Source organism: Marmota flaviventris, chromosome 1, assembly GCF_047511675.1.
Source record: "Marmota flaviventris isolate mMarFla1 chromosome 1, mMarFla1.hap1, whole genome shotgun sequence".
Lineage (NCBI taxonomy): Eukaryota > Metazoa > Chordata > Mammalia > Rodentia > Sciuridae > Marmota > Marmota flaviventris.
This window is the reverse complement of record NC_092498.1, coordinates 158,042,811-158,065,012: the sequence shown is the minus strand read 5'-3', so window position 1 is coordinate 158,065,012 and position 22,202 is coordinate 158,042,811. Positions and strand designations below refer to the sequence as shown.

Genomic DNA, 22,202 nt, shown 5'->3' with positions numbered 1-22,202 from the left:
TTCTGCCAGAAGTGACGTTCGTTCTTTTTCTTTTTTTTGTAGTGATGTGCTGGGAATTGAACATATGCTAGGCAAGTGCTTTATCACAGAGCTACATCCAAAGCCCAGGAAAAGATTTTCTAACCCAGTCAAAGAGTTAACTCCCAATGCTTGGCTGCACAGCTACCAACTGTGTGGGTGAGCTCTCCAGGATCAATGGCAAAACTAGCCCAGGGGGACAGGCCAAGTTTCAGCTGGCTGGTAGCTGGTGAGTTGGGACCCAAGTGGGAGAGGTCTTCAATATAGGCCTGAATCAGCATTTGTCTCCTGTTTCTACATGTTGAATTTAAAAACCATGATTCTCAAAACTAGTTTCTGGGGCTGGGGATATAGCTCAGTGGTAAAGAGAGCTTGCCTAGCATGTGCAAAGCCCTGAGATCGATCCCCAGTACTGCAAGCAAGTAAACGAACAAAGCCCTCCAAAAGCAATTTTTGCTTTTGTTAAGTGTGAGAAATGAGTAGACTAGGTACCAAAAGCTCATTTGTAAGCAGGCTGTTTAGAACAAATGTTCCAAAGTAAAGTGATGAGCAGATTCTAGAAAGCCCTATCTAATGTACACCTATTTTCTGCTAAGTTGACACACAGCCAGTATCCTAAGGACCTATTTCTCTTCCTTTCTGATCATTTCTTACCACTAGACCAGTAGCACCAGGTTTTTTTTTTCCCCACCATACAGAGCTTAAAACCAGGGTCTCATGCATGCTAGGCAAGTGAGTGCTCTACCACTGAGCTACACCTCCAGACTACTCTTTAAATTTTAATTTGAGACAGGATCTCAATAGGTTGCCCAGGTTAGCTTTAAATTTGCAATCCTCCTGCCTCAGTCTCCTGAGTAGTTGCGATTACAGATATGCACCCTTACATTCAGCTTGGTAACTGTTTTTTTTGGTACTGGGAATTGAACTCATGTGCACTCAACCACTGAGCCACATCCCCAGCCCTATTTTGTATTTTATTTAGAAACAGGGTTTCCCTGAGTTGCCCAGAACCTTGCTATTTTTAGGGCTGGCTTTGAACTCACTATCCTCCTGACTCAACCTCCCGAGTTGCTGGGATTACAGGTGTGCACGACTGTGCACCCGGCAGGTAACTCTAGTTTTAATGACCATGTCCTGGGCTTAAGAAAGGCAGACTGGCCACTCAGAGAAGACTCCCAGAAGAGGTCTCACCTTTAGCAATCTGAGGCCAACCCTATGGTAAAGTATTCCTAAAATGGATATTCCCAATTTGGATTGTGGGTGGCTGGGCTTAGCACAGGAAATGCTTTAATAATTCATGGCTATGGGTATTTCCCAATTCTGTTTTTTAAAAAATATTTTGTTTTTAGTTGTAGTTGGACAGCAAATGAATCTAAAGGTAAACAGTGAATAATCTATAGCTTTTCAATGTTTTCTTTATAATAATGTAAACACTGAGAGTTCCAAAGTAAAAATTACTAAACATGGTACATATCTACCACTTCATCTTGTTTTCTCTCTCCCTGGAAACATTAAAAAAAAAATACATATATTGAGTTGTACACAGACACAATACCTTTATTTTATTTATTTTTATGTGGTGCTGAGGATCAAACCTAATGCCTCACACGTGGGAGGCAAGCATTCCACCACTGAGCTGCAACCCCAGCCCATCTCTCTGGAAATTTTTATTAGCTTTTGATTTGGTTTGTTCTTGCACCCCCGCTTTTTCTTTTAAACAGAGTCTTACTATGTTGCCATGCTGGGCTTGAACTCCTGGACTCGAGCTATCCATCTACCTCAGCTTCCTGAGTAGCTAGGACTACAGGTATGTACCACAGCACCTAGCCTTATTCTTCCTTTTATTTAAAAAAAGTCTAAGCAAATATGTATAGATATTTGGTCCTCACAGGCTTAGAACTTTAAAAAAATTCCCTTAAAATGGTAAGCAGGAAAAAAAAATAAAGTTAGCTAAGTCCTGTGTTGTTATAACCACAGACAGAAAATAACTTTCACAAGAGAGCATATATTTTTCCCCCAGTGGAAAATATAAGGACAAAAAGGCAAAAACATCTGAACTAGTTTTCAGTAAGCAAATTGTTAGTAACAATATTGGCATTGCTATTTTGAAGCTACTAAGTATTACATAGTAGGATAAAATTAAAAAGTACTTTGTTAATGTAGTTAACAACCAATATTATTAGCGTTAAAATATTCAAACTTAAAAATGAAATACAGTAAAAAAACAAAATACAAAAAACCCCTGTAATCCTACATTTGAATTGGGAACATGTGTACAATCTCATGTTGCACTTTTCTAGGCAGGAAAGTCCTAGAAAGGAGGACCCACTCTATTGTACCATCTTATTCCCCCCGCCCCCCCAGACCTATGGATGGGACTCAGGGCTTTGTGCAGGCTAGGCAAGTGCTCTATTACTAAGCCTCATCCCGGCGGGGGTGGGGGGTGCTGGGGTTGTGGCTCAGTGGTAAAGTGCTCACCTTGCACATTCGAGGCCCTGGGTTTGATCCTCAGCACCTGGCTTTGAACTTGTGATCCTTCTGCCTCAGACTCCTGAGCAGTTGGGATTACAAGGGTGTGCCATTGCGCCCAGTTTATTTTTTAAATTTTGAGACAGGGTCTTGCTAAGTTTTCCAGCCTGGCTTCAAACTTGTAATTTTCCTGCCTCAGCCCCCTGAGTTGTTGGGATTATAGTCATGTGCCACTACTTCTGGCATAAATAAGAAAGATTTTTAAAAAGCAGCTGATGTAAACTACCAGCAAATAATAGGAACTGCAGCCTACCTACATTTCCTTATGCTAACCTTGGCCTCATTTACAAGCTAAGTGTAGCGCCTAAGTTTCCATGTGCTCAATCCTTTTTCTGGTGGCCACCACTCAGAGTTCATACAGAGATCCTGGGCAGTGGTTCCAGCTCCCTTTCTCCACTGGATTAGGCTGTTCTGTTTGGCCCCCACCAAAGCATAGCACCAAGCAGTAAAGGGAGAACATTGCTGGAGATGGGGGTGGAGGGGATGGGAAAGGGAAATGGCTTTCTGGAGAAAAGGTTCCTTAGGGCTATACCATAAGTTGTGGCACCAGTGCTAAGACCCAATCTACATGGCATAAACATGATATCTCCATGGTATCACTACTTAGTTGGAGTGCTGGAAACTACCTAGTTAGGACAGTGAATCATTCTATAGGATTGTCTTTTAAGAGAGGCTGGCTTCTGTTCTAGATGGAGCATCATATCAGTCTGTGGGAATATGTCCATCCCTGGTACATTCAGCCTCGGGGCTCATAGCCAGGTTGCCTGGTATATAGTGCTTAGTCCAGTGCTCAATGTAGCCAGGGAAACGAGGCTGGACACAGGGTGGGAGAAGATGGAAATACATGCTGCTGCATTCAACATGGGTGTGGTGCACAGATGTAATAAGGCCACATTAAGTACCACTGTGGGGTATGGGTAGTATGGGGTCCAGATTGTGACCACTCTGGTGGGTGTTTTCTGTGCCATACCTTGTGCTATTAATTTTATGCACATGTATACTTTTATGGACTGAATTGTGTCCTTTAGTGCACATGTTAAAGAACCTCAGCATTCATTGTATTCAAAGATGGGATCTTTAGTAATTAAGATAAAATGAGGTCATTAGGGTAGATCCTAACCCAGTATGATTGGTGTCCTACAGGAGGAGATTAAAGACATATACAGAACATGTGAAAACATAGGCAAAAGATGCCTACATGTCATGGAAGAAATAAGCTCTGCTTGATATTGGACTTCTAGTCATCAGATCTGTGTAAAAATATATGTCTGTTGTTTAAGCTACCTGGTTTGTGGTGCTTTGTTATGGCAGTCTGGCATCATCTTATCTAATCCGGCTCACCACTTCCAATGAGGAGACAAGGGAGTGAGGTTCAGGGAGTTCATATGACTGTGTCAAGACCCCCATCCCACAAAAGGGAAGCCAGAACAGGATGCCCACCCTGATGAAGTAGCTGGCAATTGTCCTAGAACCCTGCAGAGCATGACTGGGCCTCAGGGTACAGCAACAGGAACACAGGGAATGCAGTTACAGCTGGGCAGCCCTGCTCCCGAGGGAGTCCCTGCAGAACCTGTGAGAGCTGGGGACAGGCTGGGGAACAGACTGGGTGTGAGGGAAGCAATGTACACAGCACTGGGAGAGGCGAGGACAGCTTGTACCTGCACGGCCTTACCTTGTCATACCTGAGGGCTTGCACGATCTGGGGGATGTAGAACAGGATGGCATCCTAGAGGAGAAATGACCATGATCTCTAAGGTTAGACTAACCAACACAGATGATGTTCCAGGGTCCCACCCAATGCATAATGATAGGTAATGGAATCTGCCCTGCTTCTGCTCTGTTCACAGGATGCTGTGCTCCTTTGAGTGCCACAGCAGGACTGAGAACTAGGAAAAGGCCTCTCTCACTTATAAAAATAGCCTGCCTTGGGGAAATGGCTGAAATTTACAGTAGATTCCATGATTCTGGGGTTACAGTGAGTCAGGCTCTAGAATATTCTTCAGACCTTCCCTCCACATGGCTGTCACGTGGGATCCCTGGTGCATCTGACACTTTGTTTGGTTTAAGAGGCTCAGGTGCATTGTTGTGGGGAGTCTGCTCACCTCTGGAATCAAACTCAAACTTTATTTTTTAACTCAAACTCACTAAAAAATAAATATGATTAGAAAACACATCTGGGAAAAAAATAGAAAAAGAAAACATGCCAGAATTAGGACTAAAAATCTATCCTCTACAACTACTTGAACAAAGAAGGGGAATGAAGATGTCTTTTAAGATAGACCCAAATACTTGGGTGCCTTCCAGGTTGATAATGGAACCCTGTCTTCTGTCTTCACTAAATCACTTCAGGAAGCCAGCTCTGGCAGGGCCCTGGGCTTACCGGGGGGAAGGACCGCAGGACTTTCACTCCATACTGTGCTGTGAGAGGGTGTGGTGGATACATGCTGGAGAAGTAGGAGAGGCCTGTAGGTGGATCTGTGGGTGCCCAGCAGAGTACATGGCTGAGTTCTGGTGCATCAGCATCAATAGTATGCCAGGTGACAAGGAACTGGGGAGAAAATAGGGATGTGGGGTGGTCAGGCAGTCCCTGGGACTCCTCTTGATATATCTAACCCATGGTCCACAACACAAAGATGGCCACAAAATGTGATGATTGTAAACCACTTATAACAATATGGAAAATGATTCTGATATGTTTAATATACTTCAACCTAACTGCACAACTGCAATTAGGTTGAAGTACTTAGCTATTTTTCCATGATAAACAAAATAAATGCTATATAATAGAAGCGGAAAATACAGGGAATTATTTCATACCACTGAGATTACCAGGTCCCTGTTTTTGTCTAGTTTCTATAATTTCTAGGCATTTCTGGGAGCAGTTTAAACCAGGCCTGGTGTCTGGGCTATGATACCTTGATAGCTTCAGGGACATCACTAACAGCTCCTGGGTCCAATCGAACGAGACGGGTCACTTCATTCCCGATGGCTTCTGTGTTCTTAAACCTAAGGTGCACAGATGTGAGTTGGGTGGCCTCACCAGCAAATACATTCCCCCACAGCCACAAGAGGGGAATGATGAACTAGAGGGATTCAGGTCAATACCAAGTGACAGCTACTCAAACACAAGTGTTTGAAAAATAATAGCATTAATAGATCGACTGAAGAAATGCCCAAACTTTCTTAAACAGGAATTAATCTACACTCATTGTTCAAAGGGCATCCTTTTAGAGTCCTTGCTTTAGAACCCCCACCTTTTACTCTTTTTCAGTCCCATATCCTCTCGTGCTGGCCCTTCATAGTAGCCTATCCACAGGTCAGTTTCTCAGTCTACAGTCTAAGGCCACAAGGCACCTTACTCAGTGTGAGGACAGTCATGAGTTTGCAAGCGTTACTGCCCCAGGCATTCCATAAATATGTGCTTTGAAACAATGCAGGAGAACTCATCTGTGGTCTTGCTCCTGAGATCAAATTAGGACCAGAGAAAGCAGAAAGGAGGCAAGTTTGGGCTTCTGGTTAAGAAATATCTGCCTCTCACATATCCACAGGGGCCTGGGGAACCATCTGCCGGGACTGCATCACAGTGGGTCTCTGCAGTCCCTCTCAGCCACCATCAGTCTAAGAATTTTGTCCCTGTCAGAGCTTACAGGACCCTTGGCTGTCAGTTGCAGCACATGATTCCTCTGAGTAGCCTGTGTTCAAAGATGACATCCATGAACAAAACCAAACCCTCCCCAAGCCTGTTTTTGCAGTCTGCCTCCTGGAAGCAGAAGCTTCTGAAAATCATACTGTGCCTCTGAATTTGCCCTGTTGTTATCTCCCAAGTCTCTGGGGTGCTATGGCACCCCAAGGAGGAGCCTAACAACATCATAAGGATTACTGTGCAACATTTATACAGAAAGAGTGGGTGGGTATCTTGAGAGAACTGGCCTGCCTGATGTCCTCATCACGATGTGGCCATATCATGCTCCTCAGCATTCATGGCTCAGTTGGCAGGCCCCTGCACAGGACCTCTGGTGAGGGTGGGTGACACGGGCCCACCTGGCTGGCAGCTGAACGGCAAGGTAAGGAGAGATATTCCAGGCGAGGTTCACATTGTCCTTCCACTGCTTCTCACTCAGGCTGATGTACTTGGATCTCCAGTTGGCTACACTGTTCTCTCCGGCCTGGTCAAGCTCCAGCTCTGGGGCTGATAGCGGGTTATACCAAGTGATAAGACGCTCGATCTCGGTGGCCTAGTAATACCAGACACCAATGCCCAATGTACCTTCTGCAGGTACTCACATGCCACCCTCACCTAGGGTGCTGTCTGGCCATGTGGTAGGCAGTGGCCATACCCTTGGGTCTTACCAGCAGGGATAACAGCAGTGTCCTACGCTTCATGTAGTATTTGTGTAGCTGGGAGCCCCGGTTGGTTTTCTTAGACATGCCTAGGGAGGAAAGGCAAAGGACAGGTGTAGTTCCTGGCCGCCTACTCAACCTTGTGTTTATAAACCTAGGGGAAGATGTCTATCACTCTGTTATCTGAGTGAGTGTCCGTCAGGCCACCAGGATGGGGATTCAGACGTGACAGATGTAGGAGCAAATCTCCCACAAACCTGATTTCTTGGAGATGGTTGACATGCCACTAGACAAGGGATAGGTGTTGATCCAGCCTTGTGTGGCCTGTTGCCGAGATCCCACAGTTATATCCAGGTTACTTCGGGTGTCTTGGTTATCTGTAGGCAAACATTTGTTGATTCTGGGATGAGGAAGCTCAAGAAAAGGCATCATAAAGAGAAACGAACTTTTACCAGAGATAAGGCAAATAGTGGGAGGCCAGGCACTTTCTGTGGCACTGGAATAGATGGAGAAGGATTTTGCCAAATAAACCCTTCAAGTATAATGAGTTTTCCAAACAACTGGGAAGTTTTTTATGCTAACTACACTAGATAGAAAGCTATTTCTAAAGTTTATTGTATCCCTGGCTAGTCTTTTAAAATAGAATAAAACAAATATTATTTTCTCGATAAATGATGAGGGACTAGGGATGTACCTCACTGATAGAGTGCTTGCCTAGTATACATAAGGCCTTGGGTTTGATGCTTAGCACTGCCAAAAATAAATCTTTAAAAAAAAATTCTTTTATTTTTTGGTATTGGGGATTGAACTCAGGAGCTCTGGACCACTAAGCCACATCCCCAGCCCTATTTTGTATTTTTATTTAAGAGACAGAGTCTCACTGAGTTGCTTAGCACTTTGCTTTTGCTGAGGCTGGCTTTGAATTCGGGATCCTCCTGTCTCAGCCTCCCGAGCCATTGGGATTATAGGTGTGCACCACCGTACCCAGCAATAAATACATCTTAATAAATGATGATGGCAGTTATCTGATCACTGGCAATGTGTTGACTTTTGATACAGCAGTAACTTGAGGACCTCTGGTGGCAGATTACATGGACTGTTTGCTCTGTTCTAAATGGACCCAGAAATGAACCTTAGAAAGTATCCAGGCACAGTGGTACACTCTTGTAATCCCAGCACCTTGGGAGGCTAAGGCAGAAATACTGTAAGTTTAAGGCCAGCCTGGGCAACTTAACAAGACCCTGTCTCAAAATTAAAAAGAGCTGGGGATATAGTTTAGTGGCAGAACACCCTTGGGTTCAACCCCCACTACCAGAAAACAACTGCTTTTTAATGTATGGTTTGTAATCAGCTACATGCTCAGAAGAATAGGAATATGGTTTCCTTCTGGAGTTTTGCTGCTAGTGATAGCTTTAGTGTTTCTCCTGGAGCAGTTTGTTCTCCGGCCCCAGAAAATTCTTTGTCCCTATCCACCTTGCTAGCTCCTATGTGTCCTTTCAGACTTAGCTCTGATGTCACTGCTTGCAGAAAACCATCTCTGACTTCTCCAACTAATTTGGCTAGGCCAAATGCCTGTCCTGAAGGGCTGGTCCCATGGTTCCCTCTACTGAAGTTAGCCCCATTTGATAGGCTCCTACTAGATCATGCTGTATTCATCTGAGCACACTGGCCAATGCCAACCTGTAGGGCACCTGAGAACGGAACTGGTACAGGGAAAAGTGATGGTGACAGGTTTTTACTCATAGGCCCCCTGTGCTTGTCATGTGCCTTAGCTTGGGCTGGAGGACAAGTAGTAGCAGCCAGGCAAGCTGTGGACCTCCAACAATACAGCATGTCTGGGCCTAACTGCTATCCTGGTTGGCTCATTCAGGGCTGTACATGGCATATCCCTGTCCCCTTGTCCCCCCACCCCCAGCAGATGCACTGCTGAAGGTAGTACTTACCTGGGGGAACGAGCTGGCTGGCGGTCAGGTACTTCTTATCTGAGAACATGGCAGTCCAAAATTTAATCATTATGCTTATGTCTTCACGCAGCCTCTTCTCTCCTTGAGTAGGGAACTTTGGAGGACAACTTCAAACAACCACAAGAGGATAAGAGTTGAGTTTGCGGAGTCAGGGCCTAGAGGCCAGTCACATAACACAGTGAGAGGTGACAGAACACAATGGTTCCTTAATGTTAAGAGGTTAGCCTGGAGTTAGTCATTATCAGTGATGATCTCAGTGGTTTTCACAGTAAGGTGTGCTGGTTTTAAGAGCCCTCTCCTGCCTACCTCCATCACTACCCTCTGCAATGTCTAAAGATTTTAGCTGAGTGATATGCTTAAGCCAGGTCATGACAACTGAGCTGTCCGTATACAACAACAAAGTCTACATTTGCAAAGGCCCAAGTAGTAGGTATTTGCAGTTTTTCATGCAATAACCAATTACATCACCAGGAAAGGTAAATGACATGCACGTAATCTGTTTCTTCTCTTCTCTGTTTTTTTGTTTTTTGAGATAGGGTCTTGCAATTATTGTCCAGGCTGGTCTTGAACTCCTGTGCTCCAGTGATCCTTCCACTTCAGCCTCCTAGGTACTGGAACTACAGGAGCACATCACTGTGCCCTGTGGAACTTAATCTCTTAAATCAATTGAACTAAGAAAATTTGCATGCATCTCGTTGGGAGGCTACCCTCTTAGTACACACATGCACATGCAGATATAAGGCATAGGACTGATGATAATAAAATCCAGCAGTCCATGGGTTGATGAATTATAAGGTCAGTAAGTATGAACAGGCAAACTGACCCTTTGTGAGTGAACTCCTAGGGTTTGGGATAAGAGGGTATGTGTAGGGTGGGATCTGTTCTATACCTGAAATAGTCAAAGGCAGTTGAGTAGATCTTTTCACGAAGCACATTGCGGATGGTTGCATTTGGAACCACGTCGGCATGCAGGAGGGACAGCCCCAGAGTCAGCAATCTGAGAGAGAACCCCAGGCCTAAGTCAGAGTGGGAACCCTGGTTTAGGGCCATGTCTCAGGGGGGTGCTGGCCATTCTCCTGAGTAAATCATGCAGCCCTAGAGCTCAGGGCACATTTCTGGCCAGTAGAGCTTGGACTGGAGCATCAGCCAGGTAAATATCAGTCACAGATTACTTTTACCCCAAAGATTTTTTTTTTTTTTTTTTTTTTTTGGTCATTTTTGGAATCAAGTCCAGGGCCTCACTTATGCTAAGGCAAGTGCTCTACCACTGACCTACACCCTCAGCCCAGAAAAAATGATTGCTGTATGTATATAGGTGACTCTATGACCAGTGTGATTCTGCAATCTGTACAGTCAGAAAAATGAGAAATTATACCCCAATTGATTCAAATGTATGAATTGCCAAGATCATTGTAATGTCATGTGTAGCTAATAAAAAAAATAAAAAAAAACAAACTTTCATTTTTGTTGGGAGAAAAGTGAACAATGTGTGTTATTCTGCCTAGGCCAGATATTTCAGTCTCACAAACTATCTGTAGGCTAAACTCTTGAGGTACAGTCATCTGAAAGTGCAATAAAGTAAGAATATTTATGAGAGAGAGAGAGACAGAAAGAGAGAATAATTTTCCATGTAGCTGGTTTCTTCTAGACTAGGCCCTTAGCAAGGTGATGTGAGACATAGGAAGGGGAGGCACTATTCCTTCCTGCAGGGATTTTATAATCCTGGGCTGGGAGAGATTATGAGTCCCCTTGATGGGTGAGACAAAAATTTCTATAGAATAAAAAGCCATGGAAATCCCACAAAAGAAAAATACAGTTCTAATAGGGATCTTGTAGAGGGGTAGACCCCAGCTGTTGAAAAGTTTGGAAGACCTGGGAGTGTGATGGGCCTTAAGGAGGAATAGCTTCTCATATAGCAGGGTTACCAGGCTCCAGGGCAAGTAGCTGTAGGAGCCAAGACTGGGGATACTGGGAGGCAACATGGGTAGTCAGGCTGAGTAGGAGGAGCATAACACACACCAAGCCATCCCACAGAGGGTCATCCCATAAAGGGGATGGAGGACCTGTGGTGGGGAATGCAGACAGCTGGTTGGTCCAAGTCAGAGTGGTGAGGGAGAAGTGAGGCTGTGGATAGGAAAGGAAGTAAGAAGCCAGACATATTACAGGGGGAACCAAAAGTATTTGCGTCTGGCTACATAGGAGGGTTAGAGGACAGAGAGCCATCCAGAACAGAAAGGGAAGACAGGTGGAGAGCACACTGAACAAGGCGATTTCTCTGTATTTACAAGGCTGCTCACGGCATATTGGTGCAGGCAGATACTGAAAAGGAGTGACTGATCATCTCTATGGCAATTGGGATGGGATGCAAATTGTTTCCTAGTATATCATTCCTGTTACATTTTATAAAAGTACTAATCCTTAACAGATTATATGTTAATAAAAAAGAGAACTTGGGCTGGGGTTGTGGCTCAGCAGTAGTGCGTTCACCTAGCACGTGCAAGGTCCTGGGTTCAATCCTCAGCACCACATAAAAATAAATAAAATAAAAGTATTATGTCCAACTACAACTAAAAAAAGAAAAAAAAAAAAAAAAAAAAAAAAGAGAACTGGTCCTTTCCTTCAGCTTGTTTGAGAAGCACAGTCCCACTGAGTAGCCGGTGGGCTGTAGGGACATGGGTCTAGAGCTCAGGGGAAGGGCAGTCAGAGAAGGCTGGAGCAGTGAGGGCCTCTATTGTGGCTGGGATAGAGCAAATACCACACCAACCACAGGCCCTGCACAGAGGATGGCAGAGGCCAGATTCTAGGGAGAAGGGCACAAGTAGAGGAGCTGGGGGCAGGGGATGTTTTCACCAGGTAGAAATTTATTGCCTCAGTGCAATTAGGAAGGATGTGCTTGATCAGCTCTTCCTGATCATACTATAGCAACTCAGTAAAATTTGTTTCATATTGTATAGAAGCACTATGACAAACATAGCACACTGCACCTGAGACAACACATGACATATACTACTCCACATATGCCCACATGCCAGTCACAGGACATGTCAGTACCCCCCAGAGGAGGAGAGCCCTCACTTGAAACGGGGTCCAATGGCCGCCACATGCCGGTTCATACTCCCTTTGGCACCACCAATATTCAGAGACATGGAGCGCTGCAGCAGGCTGGAGAAGATCTCCACTTGGTCAGAGCTGCAGTACTTGGCAATCTCAAACCGCTGTACCAGGAACTAAGCAAGAAAAAAAAAAAACATGGTGCAGTGATAGGGCTTGGTCAGCTTGTATCAGAGCCAGTGAAGTTAGCTGAAGGGCTCTGATCTGACGTAATAGCAGGAGGGGTTGGGAGAGAGGTCTGAAATAGTTAAACTCTCTCTTAGGTCTGGCCCTCTCCTCCAAACTGATTTGCCTGGCTCCAGATAAGGCCCTGGCCCCCAAAGTCAAGGGGGAAGAGCACAACAGAGTTTTTGAGGGGGGAGAAGTGGGGACAGGCACATACATCAATCCAGATGTAGTGGGGAGTCACTTCAGGGGGACAAGGTCTAGGCTGACTCGCTTCTGAAGCTGCGAGGGGATCTGCCTCCTTTGTCTCAGCAGAAAACAAGCCGAACTTCTGCTCCACCGTCATGTGCCAGGCCCCTGCCATCTCCCGCATAAACTGCAAATATAAAACAACATAAGCTCTTCAGCATAGAAGGGGGATACTGTTTCATTTTTAAATTATAAAAGGAATATATGCTCACTGAAAAAAATTTAGAAATCAAGGAAAGTATGAAGAAAAAAATTAAGATAATCTATAACCCTACTTCGCAGGGCTCATCCATATTAGTGGGTCTTGTTGCTAAGCTACATTCTTAGCTCTCTCTCTCTCTTTTTTTCCTTGAGTCAATGTCTCACTAATTTGCCCCGAATGGACTGGAATTTGAGATCCCCCCTGCCTCAGCCTCCCAAGTTTCTGGGACTACAGTTATGTACCACACTACAGTACCCAGCCATATTAGTGTTTGATGAGTGTCCTTCCAGCCTTTTTTCCAGGCTAGGTTTTATTTGTCCCAGTTCATGGTGTTAAGTGGGACAGGGTGCAAGATGGCAGGATACCTGGAATGCCTGATGCCATGTGGGTCAACAGGCTCCATTCTGGTGAACCTTCCTAACAATCCTGAAAACTGCCTGTGGTTGAGGAAATGAGGTGACTTAGGGTCTCTGAACTAGCAAGGGAATTCTGGCTTTAGAATCAGTTCCTTTTTACAGTTCTCATGGACTCTGTACAATGCTTGCATCCTGCTAGCCAGACCCAGAATGACCCAGGGAGCCAAGGGGAGACTCCAACTGCTATGGGCTGAGTTGCTCCCACTGTCTGGCCACACTCAACTAGGTCCCCTTCTATGTGGAGGCATGAGAAGGGGCCATATGGAGTAGAGTGGTGGCCTAGAAGACATGTAGGTACTAGACAGAGTAAGGAAGGTGCCAGCTCACACTTGGAAAATGCTCACAATTTGTGAGTTTTTCATAGGAAAGACCAGGAAGGAATAGCTGGTGCCTGTATCAGCAAGAGTTTCCATTCCTGTGTTGGCCCAATACCATTAGCCAGTTTCTTCAAGGGCTTGAGACGTACTTGGTGGTGACAAGGCCTGGTAAGTAGGATAGATACCATAGATTCCTCTCCAGCATCCTACCCTCTCTCCTTCCTCAAGGTGATGGCTCAGGGTTTTCAAGTGGCTGGTCAGAAGCACTTGCACCCAGGCTCCCTGCTAGTTGGACTGTTTTTTAGGTTCTTATTAGCACCAACGAGTAAGGTTAAGAGACCTAGGAAAGGCCCTAGGAAAGCCAGAGCACGTTTTGTAAGATGGTATCTTGTCACATTCCACCCTCCCCCTGCCTGAAAGTAAAGAAACCATCTGGAAGACATCAGGAAGAAGACGAAGGTCACCCACACTACGGGTGGCATTGTCACAGACAGGATCCCAGGCTACCAAATAGCTGTCTGTAGTTTCTGAGTCTGGCTTCTGCTTCTCTCTCTCTCTCTCTCTCTCTCTCTCTCTCTATATATATATATATATATATATATATATATATATATATATTTAATTGTAGATAGACACAATACCTTTACTTTATTTATTTCTCTTTTTATATGGTGCTGAGGATTGAACCCAGGGCCTCTCATGAGCGCTCTACCGCTGAGCCATAACCCCAGCCCCTGGCTTCTGCTTCTTGTAGCCACATGTCTTATGTAGAGGATGAGGGAGCAAAAAGGTGTGTGTGTGACCGTGGGTCCTCCGTGTGCATGGGGAAAAGAACTGAGAAGGCCAAGGATCCAAGCAGAGATGATGCTCCCATTTTTTTCCTACTGCCACATCCTGACAGCTGTCTCTGTGTCAGGGTTTCCCAGGCTCCGGGAATAGAGTCAAAGTCATGAAAAAAGACAACATATCCATAAAGTTTATGATGGGGGCCACACACAAAAAGTAAGCAACAAAGGATATTGATAAACAATAAAGAAAAAAACAGCAGTGTGACTTGAGAGTTCGTACGAGTATGTTTTAGATAGGATGACCAGGAAAGCCCTGGTAGGAAGAGGACATCTGAGATAAGCCCTTGAGGTAACCAGGAATGAGGTGTCTGACTGGCTGAGAAGAGGAAACAGGTGATGAAGCTCAAGGGGAGTGTGGGAGGCCATCCTAGCACGTGATTTGAGTTACCTCCCTGGCTGGGTGAGAGGCGCTTAGACACAGCTGTGTCAGAGCTTTTCCCCACCCTTCTCCAGGTCCGAGGGCTTGTCCATGTAGAAGCTGCCTGGCCACTGCCCCGAAGACCCAATCGTTGCCCCTGACCTTGGGATGCTGCCCCCCTTAACCTTCATTGGATGGGATTTTCCCTGGAACTTTGTTCCCCAATAAAAGCCCACTCCCTGGTGTGTTCTCTCTCTCTCTCTCCTTCCTCACTAGTCTCTTCCGTAAACCACACTACCGCATTAGGTGGCTGGAGGAGGGAGCTAGAAGAAGCCATCCTGGAGCTGGTATTAAAGGTAATAAGAGTCTTGTCTCTTTAATTTAAAACTCCCTAGCATTTACGCATGAATCGAACCTTCTTTCATGAAGCCAGCGCTGGTCACGTGGCAGAGGGGAGCAAACCTAGGAGGGTAGGGACAATAGGAACCAAGCATTTTTATAGCACAGCAAGGGAGACAGAGGGTGGCAAAGGCAAGGTGGCAAGGGGGGCTTGCAGATCAGAAATAAGTCTGCCTTCCACTCTGAATGAGCAGTGGGTGCTGACAAGTCTGGGACAGAGGAGAGAACTGATCTGACTCAGGTTTTACTGACTACATGTGGAAGGGGGGGAGGCTGAGTAGGAGGCAAGGGGCCACCTCTGAGGTCCAGACAAATGAGCCTAGGGTGGGAGGAGCAGCTGGGATACTGGGAAGCAGCCAGATTCTAGATCTATTTAAAGAGGAAAAGATAAAGCTTACACAATTGCAGAGGGTTATTTTGGAGAAGTCCCAAAACAGGGAATTGAAGATGACTCTACGGAGTTTGGTCTGAACAGAGGGAAGGATGATGTGGACATTTACAGTGATGGGGGGATGGGTGACCAGGGTAGGTGGAGACTGGAACTGAATTTGAACATGTGAAGCTGGAGGTGCTGATTAGTTAACCACATGGAGTTTGGGGGCAGGTGGCCGGAAGAATGCACCTAGAGGGCTGGGTTTGTGGCTCAGTAGCAGACTGCTTGCCTTACACATGTGAGGCACTGGGTTCGATCCTCAGTACCACATAAAAATAAATAAACAAAATAAAGATATTATGTCCATGTATAACTAAAAAATATGTTTAAAAAAAGAATGCACCTAGTGTGTGGGGGTATCATGACCAGGATAGATGATGGTGCTGGTATAACTGCTTGACAGATAAGAGAAGCCTGTGCTGAGTTCCTGACTGAGCTCAGAAGACTTCCTTGCTTCAAAGGGATAAAGGAGTTTACAAAATTTACAAAGGCCAGGAACCCTGGGGAAGAAGTTAGGTCCCCTGGTATGGTTTGGATATCCTGGGGAAGAAGTTAGGTCCCCTGGTATGGTTTGGATAAAGTGTCCCCCCAAAAGATCTCATGTGTCAATGCAGGTATATTTAGATCTTTTCAAATTTATGGATTATTAATGGATTAATAGATTAATTATTTGAAAAGACTACTGTACTAGGTGGTAACTATAGGGTAGGGTGTGGCCAGAGGGAGTAGGTCATAGTGCACAAGCCCTTGATGATGATTTACATATTTTATCCCTGGTTCTTCCTGTTCTGTCAATTTTCTGACTGCCATGAGCTGAGCAGCTTCCCTCCACCATGATGTTCTGTCTTATCTGGACCAAACCTCTGAAACCTCTAAGCTGTTCATATTGGGTATTTTGGTCACAGCAACAAAAAATAACTAACATATGCAATAATGGGTGCAGTACCCAAAGATCTAAAAGAGATGATGAGTAGCTTTCTCTGGGCTAATTGGTCTCTCTACAGCTCAGGTCTTGCTAGGTGAGGTCTATGATACCTTCTCCCTATCACCAGGGATTCCCAGGGGCTCCTCCAAACTACCCATCTGATCTGCAGACTGACTGGGAGGTCAGAAGTACAAGGGTAGCCAGAGCCCAGGCACAATGTGAATGCCAACTACAGTGGTCAGAAGCCTCTACCCAGTTCTGTGAAATGGTAATAGTTAAAATGCCAGCTTGAAGTTTGAGGATGCATAACGCAGCATGTGGAAAGGAATTCTAAACAGCAGTGCTGTCTTTAGAGTCACAATTTATGTTAAAACAAGGGCTTCCAGAAGAAAGCATAAGAAGAGGGCAATCTCTGTCTCTCCTGAAGAGTGGGAGTTCCCCTGAGAGTGCAGCCCTACTGGTTTCAGAAGGGGCAGCCATTGGTGGAGCTGATAGGCTTCAGGTGGGCAAGCTCCCCTGAGCAGACTGTCCTACCTTTTATAGCTTAAATGTCCTTGGCCCCATCAACTAAACACCTTTAGCTACTAGATCAGTGTTAACCAAAAACACCTCCAGTAGCTCTGAAAGTCTCTGAGGGAATTTCTATTGAACCAGGAGGTTTGATGGTCTTAAACACAAACTGTGTCTGTAGACAGAGAACGGGGCTGAGACCTGGAACAGCCCACACAGGGCTGGGTGTGGGTAAGATGTCCCAAAAATGTACTAAAAATCCTTCCATGATCCCTTTCCTAACTTGGCTAGAAGTGGGAGAGAAGGAAAAATTGAGAGGAGCAGAAAGAACCCCCTCCCCTTCTTTTAGGACTCATCCCTGGGAGAAAGGACAGTCATCACATAAGAAAGACCCCTTACTCTCTGGAAAAATAAAATAGCAATATTCCACTATTGACAGTTTTTCTTTCTTTTTAATTTTTTAAAATTATAAATGGATAGAATACCTTTATTTATTTTTATGTGGTGCTGAGGATTGAACCCAGTGCCTCACATGTGCGAGGCAAGTACTCTACCAAGGAGCTACAACCCCAGCCCCAATTGCCAGTTTTTCTATATATAGTTGGCCCTTTTATCCATGGGCTTTAAATCTGTGGATTCAACTAATTATACATTTTAAAATATTTGGACAAAATTTGTGTCTGTACTGAATAAAATCAGTCTTTTTTTTTTCTTATCATTATCCTCTAAAAATACAGAATAATAACTATTTACATAGCATTTAAATTACATTAGGCATAAAAGTAACCTAGAGATGATTTAAAGAAGAGAGAAGATGTGCATAGATCATATGTATATGCTACTCCATATTATATAAAGGACTTGAACATTTGATGATTTTGGTATTTGTAGGCAGGGATACTAGAACCATTTCCCCATGGATACCAAGAGATAACTGCAAACAATATCCAATATGCAATTAAAAATGTTGAAACAGTGAAGAAAAAATAAGTAGTTAAAAATAACTACTGTAAATATGTTCAATGATTTATAAGAAATTATAGAAAGAATGGGTGAAGATATTTAGAATATTGGCAGGAAATACAAACTGTAAAAATGAATCAAAGAAGCTAGACATGGGTTGCACACAACTGTAATCCCAGGAACTTGGGAGACTGAGGCATGATGATCAAAAGCTCAAGGCCAGTCTCAGCAAATTAGTGAGACCTTATCTAAAAAATAAAAAGGGCTAGGGATATAGCTGGTAGAATGCCCCTGGGTATAATCACAAGTATTGAAAAAAAAAAAATCCCAGATCTGAGAACTATGTCTTAAATAAAAAATACATGACAGTTTTACAATGAATAAAGCAGAAGAAAGGATCAATGAATTGGACAATAAAAAGTAACCAAAATGAGCCAGGTATGGTGGCATACTCCTACAAACCCAGCAGCTTGGGAGGCTGAGGCAGGAAGATCACAAGTTCAAAGGCAGCTTCAGCAATTTAGCAAGGCCCTAAGTGAGACATGGTCAGTCTCTAAATACTTTTATGCCTAATACAAAAAAAGGTTTTGGGATGTGGCTTAGTGAACTTGAGTTAAAAAAAAAATAGTAACCCAAATGAAAGCTGGATTGATGGTCCACACCTGTAGTTCCAGTTACCTGGAAGGCTCTATTAATCAATGCAGCAGGAGTTCAAGGTTGGCTTGGGAAACAGTGGGATCCTGTCTCAGGAAAAAACAAATAAACAAAAGGTACCAAAACAGGGTTGGGAGTATAGCTCACTGGTAGAGTATTTGCCTGGATTCTATCACCAGCACTGAAAAAAATAAAGTAATCAAAATGAAAACAGAACAAGAGAGTGAGAGAGAGCAAGAGAGTGAGTGAGCCTACAACAGAGAGTGAGGGAAAAAGACATAGACTCAAGAGAACCCTGATGACCTATGGGATAACATCAAGTCACCTACATGTTTAAACATAGAATTCCAAATAAAATAATGGGGTAAAAGAAAAAAATAATGGTCTAAAATTTTCTAAGTTTGACGAAAAACCTTCATCTCTAATTTAAGAAGCTTGATAAATTCTAATAAGATAAATACACAGAAAACCACACCTAGGCACATCATAGTCAAAGTACTAAAAATTAACTGGGCATTGTGTTGCATACCTATAATACCAATGATAGTGGAGGCTGAAATAGCAGAACTGCATGTTTGAGGCCAGCCTTAGCAATTTAGCAAGACCCTCAGCAACTTAGCAAGATCCTGTCCCCAAATAAATAATAATAAAAAATAAGAACTGGGGATATAGCTCACTGGTAAAATGCCCGTGGATCAATCCTTAGTACCAAAAAAGAAGAAAAACGTACTAAAAATTAAAGATAAACATCTTAACAGTAGCCAAGAAAAATAACAAGAGAAAGAATAAGAATGCTAACTTCTCTCTAGAAACAATGCAAATCAACAGACAACAAAAATAAAACCTACCATGCTAAGCAATAAAACAAAAAACTATAAAGTTAGAATATCAGATGCATAAAAAATGAAGGTGGTAAACATGAAAGAGTGTTATTTACAGCAGACCTGCATAACAGGAAATACCAAAGGAAATTCTTTGGAGTGAAGAGAACAACTGCAAATTTAAGTCTATAGGAAGACTTCAAGATAGTGAGAAATGGAATATGCTAGTATAAATTTATGAGAAGAGTTTTGACTATCAGAATAAAAATAACAATGGTATAAGGCATACAGTGCTGTAGTAAAATAGATGAAAACAAGACACAAAAGATATGGGGGAGAAGTTGGGTGTACTGGATGGATATAATGGCAATATTACCATCTTTGTAGAATCTCTTTCTAGCAGTTGACAACAACCATCCTAACAGCAGCAGTCAACATTTACTGGATGCTCACTAGAACATAGGTTTCCTTGTTATGATTCTTGGGATGCAGATAAGAAGCCTGTGTAACACTATTCTGGAGTCAGAGCCCTGCATGACAAGTATGACTTCCAGAGACTGTTCTGCACACTTGTCATGAAAGCAGAGGTGGCCAGGCTGAGAACTTGTGCCCTCCTAAGCTTCACCGAAAAAGAGGCACCTGGGTCCATGGCCCAGCATCTCAGTCATCTTCCTCTTTGGAGAGGCAAGGTGGGTATCCCTCCCTGACAAGGTGAACTACCAGAGGCCTACTGGACCAAATGTCTCCTTAGAAATATGAATGGTGCCATTGATACAAATCCTATACAGTTATAAAATACCAGGAAAATGTGAAGTATTATGATTATTGCCACCATCACCTGCCTAGAACAGTTGTCGTCTTCTTTTTTTTTTTTGACAGTGCTGGGAATTGAACCTGGGCCTCAGACATGCTAGGCAAGCACTCTATCACTGAGCTATATCCTCAGTCCCCTTTTAAAACAATTTTTTTTTGTAGTTGTAGATGGTCAGAATGCCTTTATTTTATTTATTTATTTTTTTATAGTTGTAGATGGACAGCATGCCTTTATTTGTTTAGTTTTTTATGTGGTGCTAAGAATAGAACCCAATGCCTCACAGATGCTAGGCAAGTGCTCTGCCACTGAGCTACAGCCCTAGCCCTCCTCAGCCCTTTTTGAGACAGGATCTTGCTAAGTGCACAGGCTGGCCTCAAACTTGTGATACTCCTGCCTCAGATTCCCCAGTAGCTGGGTCACTATGCCAGCTCTGCCTAGAATATTCTAATTTCATCTTTGGAAATACTCCCATTTCCTTCAGGGAACAAGAAAACCAAAGGATTCTTTTTGATCACTAAGATGATCTTAAGAAGCACAGGGAAAAAAATATTGTGTAAAATTTCCTTCTGGCTATATGCATAAGGAATATAAGAAGCATAAATTAATTTTGTTTAGATTTGAGATCCATCCACGATATCTCATTATGTACATGCAAATATTGGAGATTCTGAAAGACTCCAAATTCTCAAATACTTCTGGTCTTAAGCATTTTGGATAAGGAAATATTTAACCTGTATAACCTTGCTTGTAGGCCCCATACAAGAGGAACTCCAGAAATACAGATTCAGGGAAAGGTGGCTGATCCCAAAAGGTAGCAGGCCAAAATAAATACCCTTGTCACAAATGCAACTGTTCTCAATCAGATCCAGTGTCAACAGGTGTTCTTCCAATTTCAGTAGAGAAATGGCTCCCTCTACTGAGCTTTTGAAAAATACTGGCTGTATAAGCACCATGCTTTAAAATACACACTGTTCTTTCTATTCCCATGACAGTTGTATGGTCAGCAATGGATAACACAATTCATTGGAGAGACCAAATCTTGAGATGTTGAGGGGCTTGCTCCTTGGTCTCCATGATGACTAGCGGTGACTCCAGTGGAACATCCATTTCTTATCCCACCTTCCCTCAGAGCTGACCCATGGTCCTACCGGTACTTCCACTCCATTCTTGCCAGCCAGTAGCCACTCCCAGCAGGCCAGGGCGGTCTCCATGCCATGTTCATTGAACATCCGGAGGGGACCCCAACACAGATGATGAAGGAGCTGTGGGTCACAATCTGGAACAAAACATATGCTTTTCAGAGATCTACAACCCTGTCTGGACCTGAAACATGGCTTCACTGGGTTAACAAGATTCAACCCTGGCTGAGGCCAACAATGGCTTTCTATTTACTTTTCACTCATAAGAGATGCCATGGAGATCTCTACTGGGGAAGCTCCAGCTCTTTCTTCAGCCCAGACTCCAGCTTATCACTAAAGTGAACATTCACTTAGAAACAATCCCAGAATTCCAACGAGCTTTTGTGTGTTACCTTCACTGCTAATGAGCATTGCAGTCAGCTTGAACATGGCCTGAGTATAGTGCTGGGGATTACTGTGGTCCAAAGCTGTACTCAGATCCTGGACCATCATTTTGTTCAGATCAGACATCTGGCCTGTGGCACCTGAGAACCGAATCATTCCATATACCTGCAAGAAGAATGTTTGTTAACAACCTTGCATGTAATCCAGCCATGTGGGCAGGGCTGTGGCAGCTACCTAACCATACTCATGATAGGACCAGACAGTGCCTTACTGTTTCAACTAAAGCTCATTTTAATGATGTTACCACCATGGGTAACAGTTTTTTTCTCTTTCCTTTTTTGTTTTTTGGTGCTGGAGACTGAACTGTGGAGCATCCATTTCTTATCCCACCTTCCCTCAGAGCTGACCCATGGTCCTACCGGTACTTCCACTCCATTCTTGCCAGCCAGTAGCCACTCCCAGCAGGCCTCATGTATGTTAGACATGAACTCTCTACCACTGAGACATATCCCAGTCCTTATACATTTCTCTTTCTCTTCTCTGAGATGGGGGTCTTACTAAATTGCCCAAGCTAAGCTGGTACTTTTAATCTTCCTTCCTCAGCCTTCCGTATAGTTGGAATTACAAGTGTGAGTCACTCCA

General features: G+C 43.8%; 2 protein-coding genes across 16 annotated transcripts in view; one reads left to right on the top strand and one right to left on the bottom strand.

The window, feature by feature from the left end:
* Pi4ka (phosphatidylinositol 4-kinase alpha) overlaps window positions 1–22,202 on the bottom strand; it is a 128,242-nt gene that overhangs the window by 11,262 nt on the left and 94,778 nt on the right. For all 3 annotated transcript variants that reach the window (XR_011708920.1, XM_027924347.2, XM_027924346.2), the window contains exons 31-42: window positions 21,569–21,725; window positions 21,186–21,313; window positions 12,346–12,504; window positions 11,928–12,079; window positions 9,742–9,849; window positions 8,832–8,959; window positions 7,146–7,265; window positions 6,898–6,977; window positions 6,589–6,782; window positions 5,463–5,553; window positions 4,928–5,095; window positions 4,220–4,273 (exon numbers count right to left, since the gene is read on the bottom strand). Coding sequence is in view for 2 of the 3 variants with exons in the window: in XM_027924347.2 (XP_027780148.1) it covers window positions 4,220–4,273; window positions 4,928–5,095; window positions 5,463–5,553; window positions 6,589–6,782; window positions 6,898–6,977; window positions 7,146–7,265; window positions 8,832–8,959; window positions 9,742–9,849; window positions 11,928–12,079; window positions 12,346–12,504; window positions 21,186–21,313; window positions 21,569–21,725 (1,539 nt within the window). In the remaining variant the exon portion in view is untranslated. The remainder of the gene's footprint in view (window positions 1–4,219; window positions 4,274–4,927; window positions 5,096–5,462; window positions 5,554–6,588; window positions 6,783–6,897; window positions 6,978–7,145; window positions 7,266–8,831; window positions 8,960–9,741; window positions 9,850–11,927; window positions 12,080–12,345; window positions 12,505–21,185; window positions 21,314–21,568; window positions 21,726–22,202) is intronic.
* The window catches only part of Hic2 (HIC ZBTB transcriptional repressor 2), a 100,913-nt gene that overhangs the window by 71,736 nt on the left and 6,975 nt on the right, over window positions 1–22,202 (top strand). For 2 of the 13 annotated variants that reach the window (XR_011708926.1, XR_011708936.1), the window contains one exon: window positions 43–1,821. Coding sequence is in view for 5 of the 13 variants with exons in the window: in XM_071618267.1 (XP_071474368.1) it covers window positions 1,740–1,809 (70 nt within the window). In the remaining 8 variants the exon portion in view is untranslated. The other 11 variants (XR_011708934.1, XR_011708932.1, XR_011708933.1 and 8 more) reach the window with 11 other exon arrangements.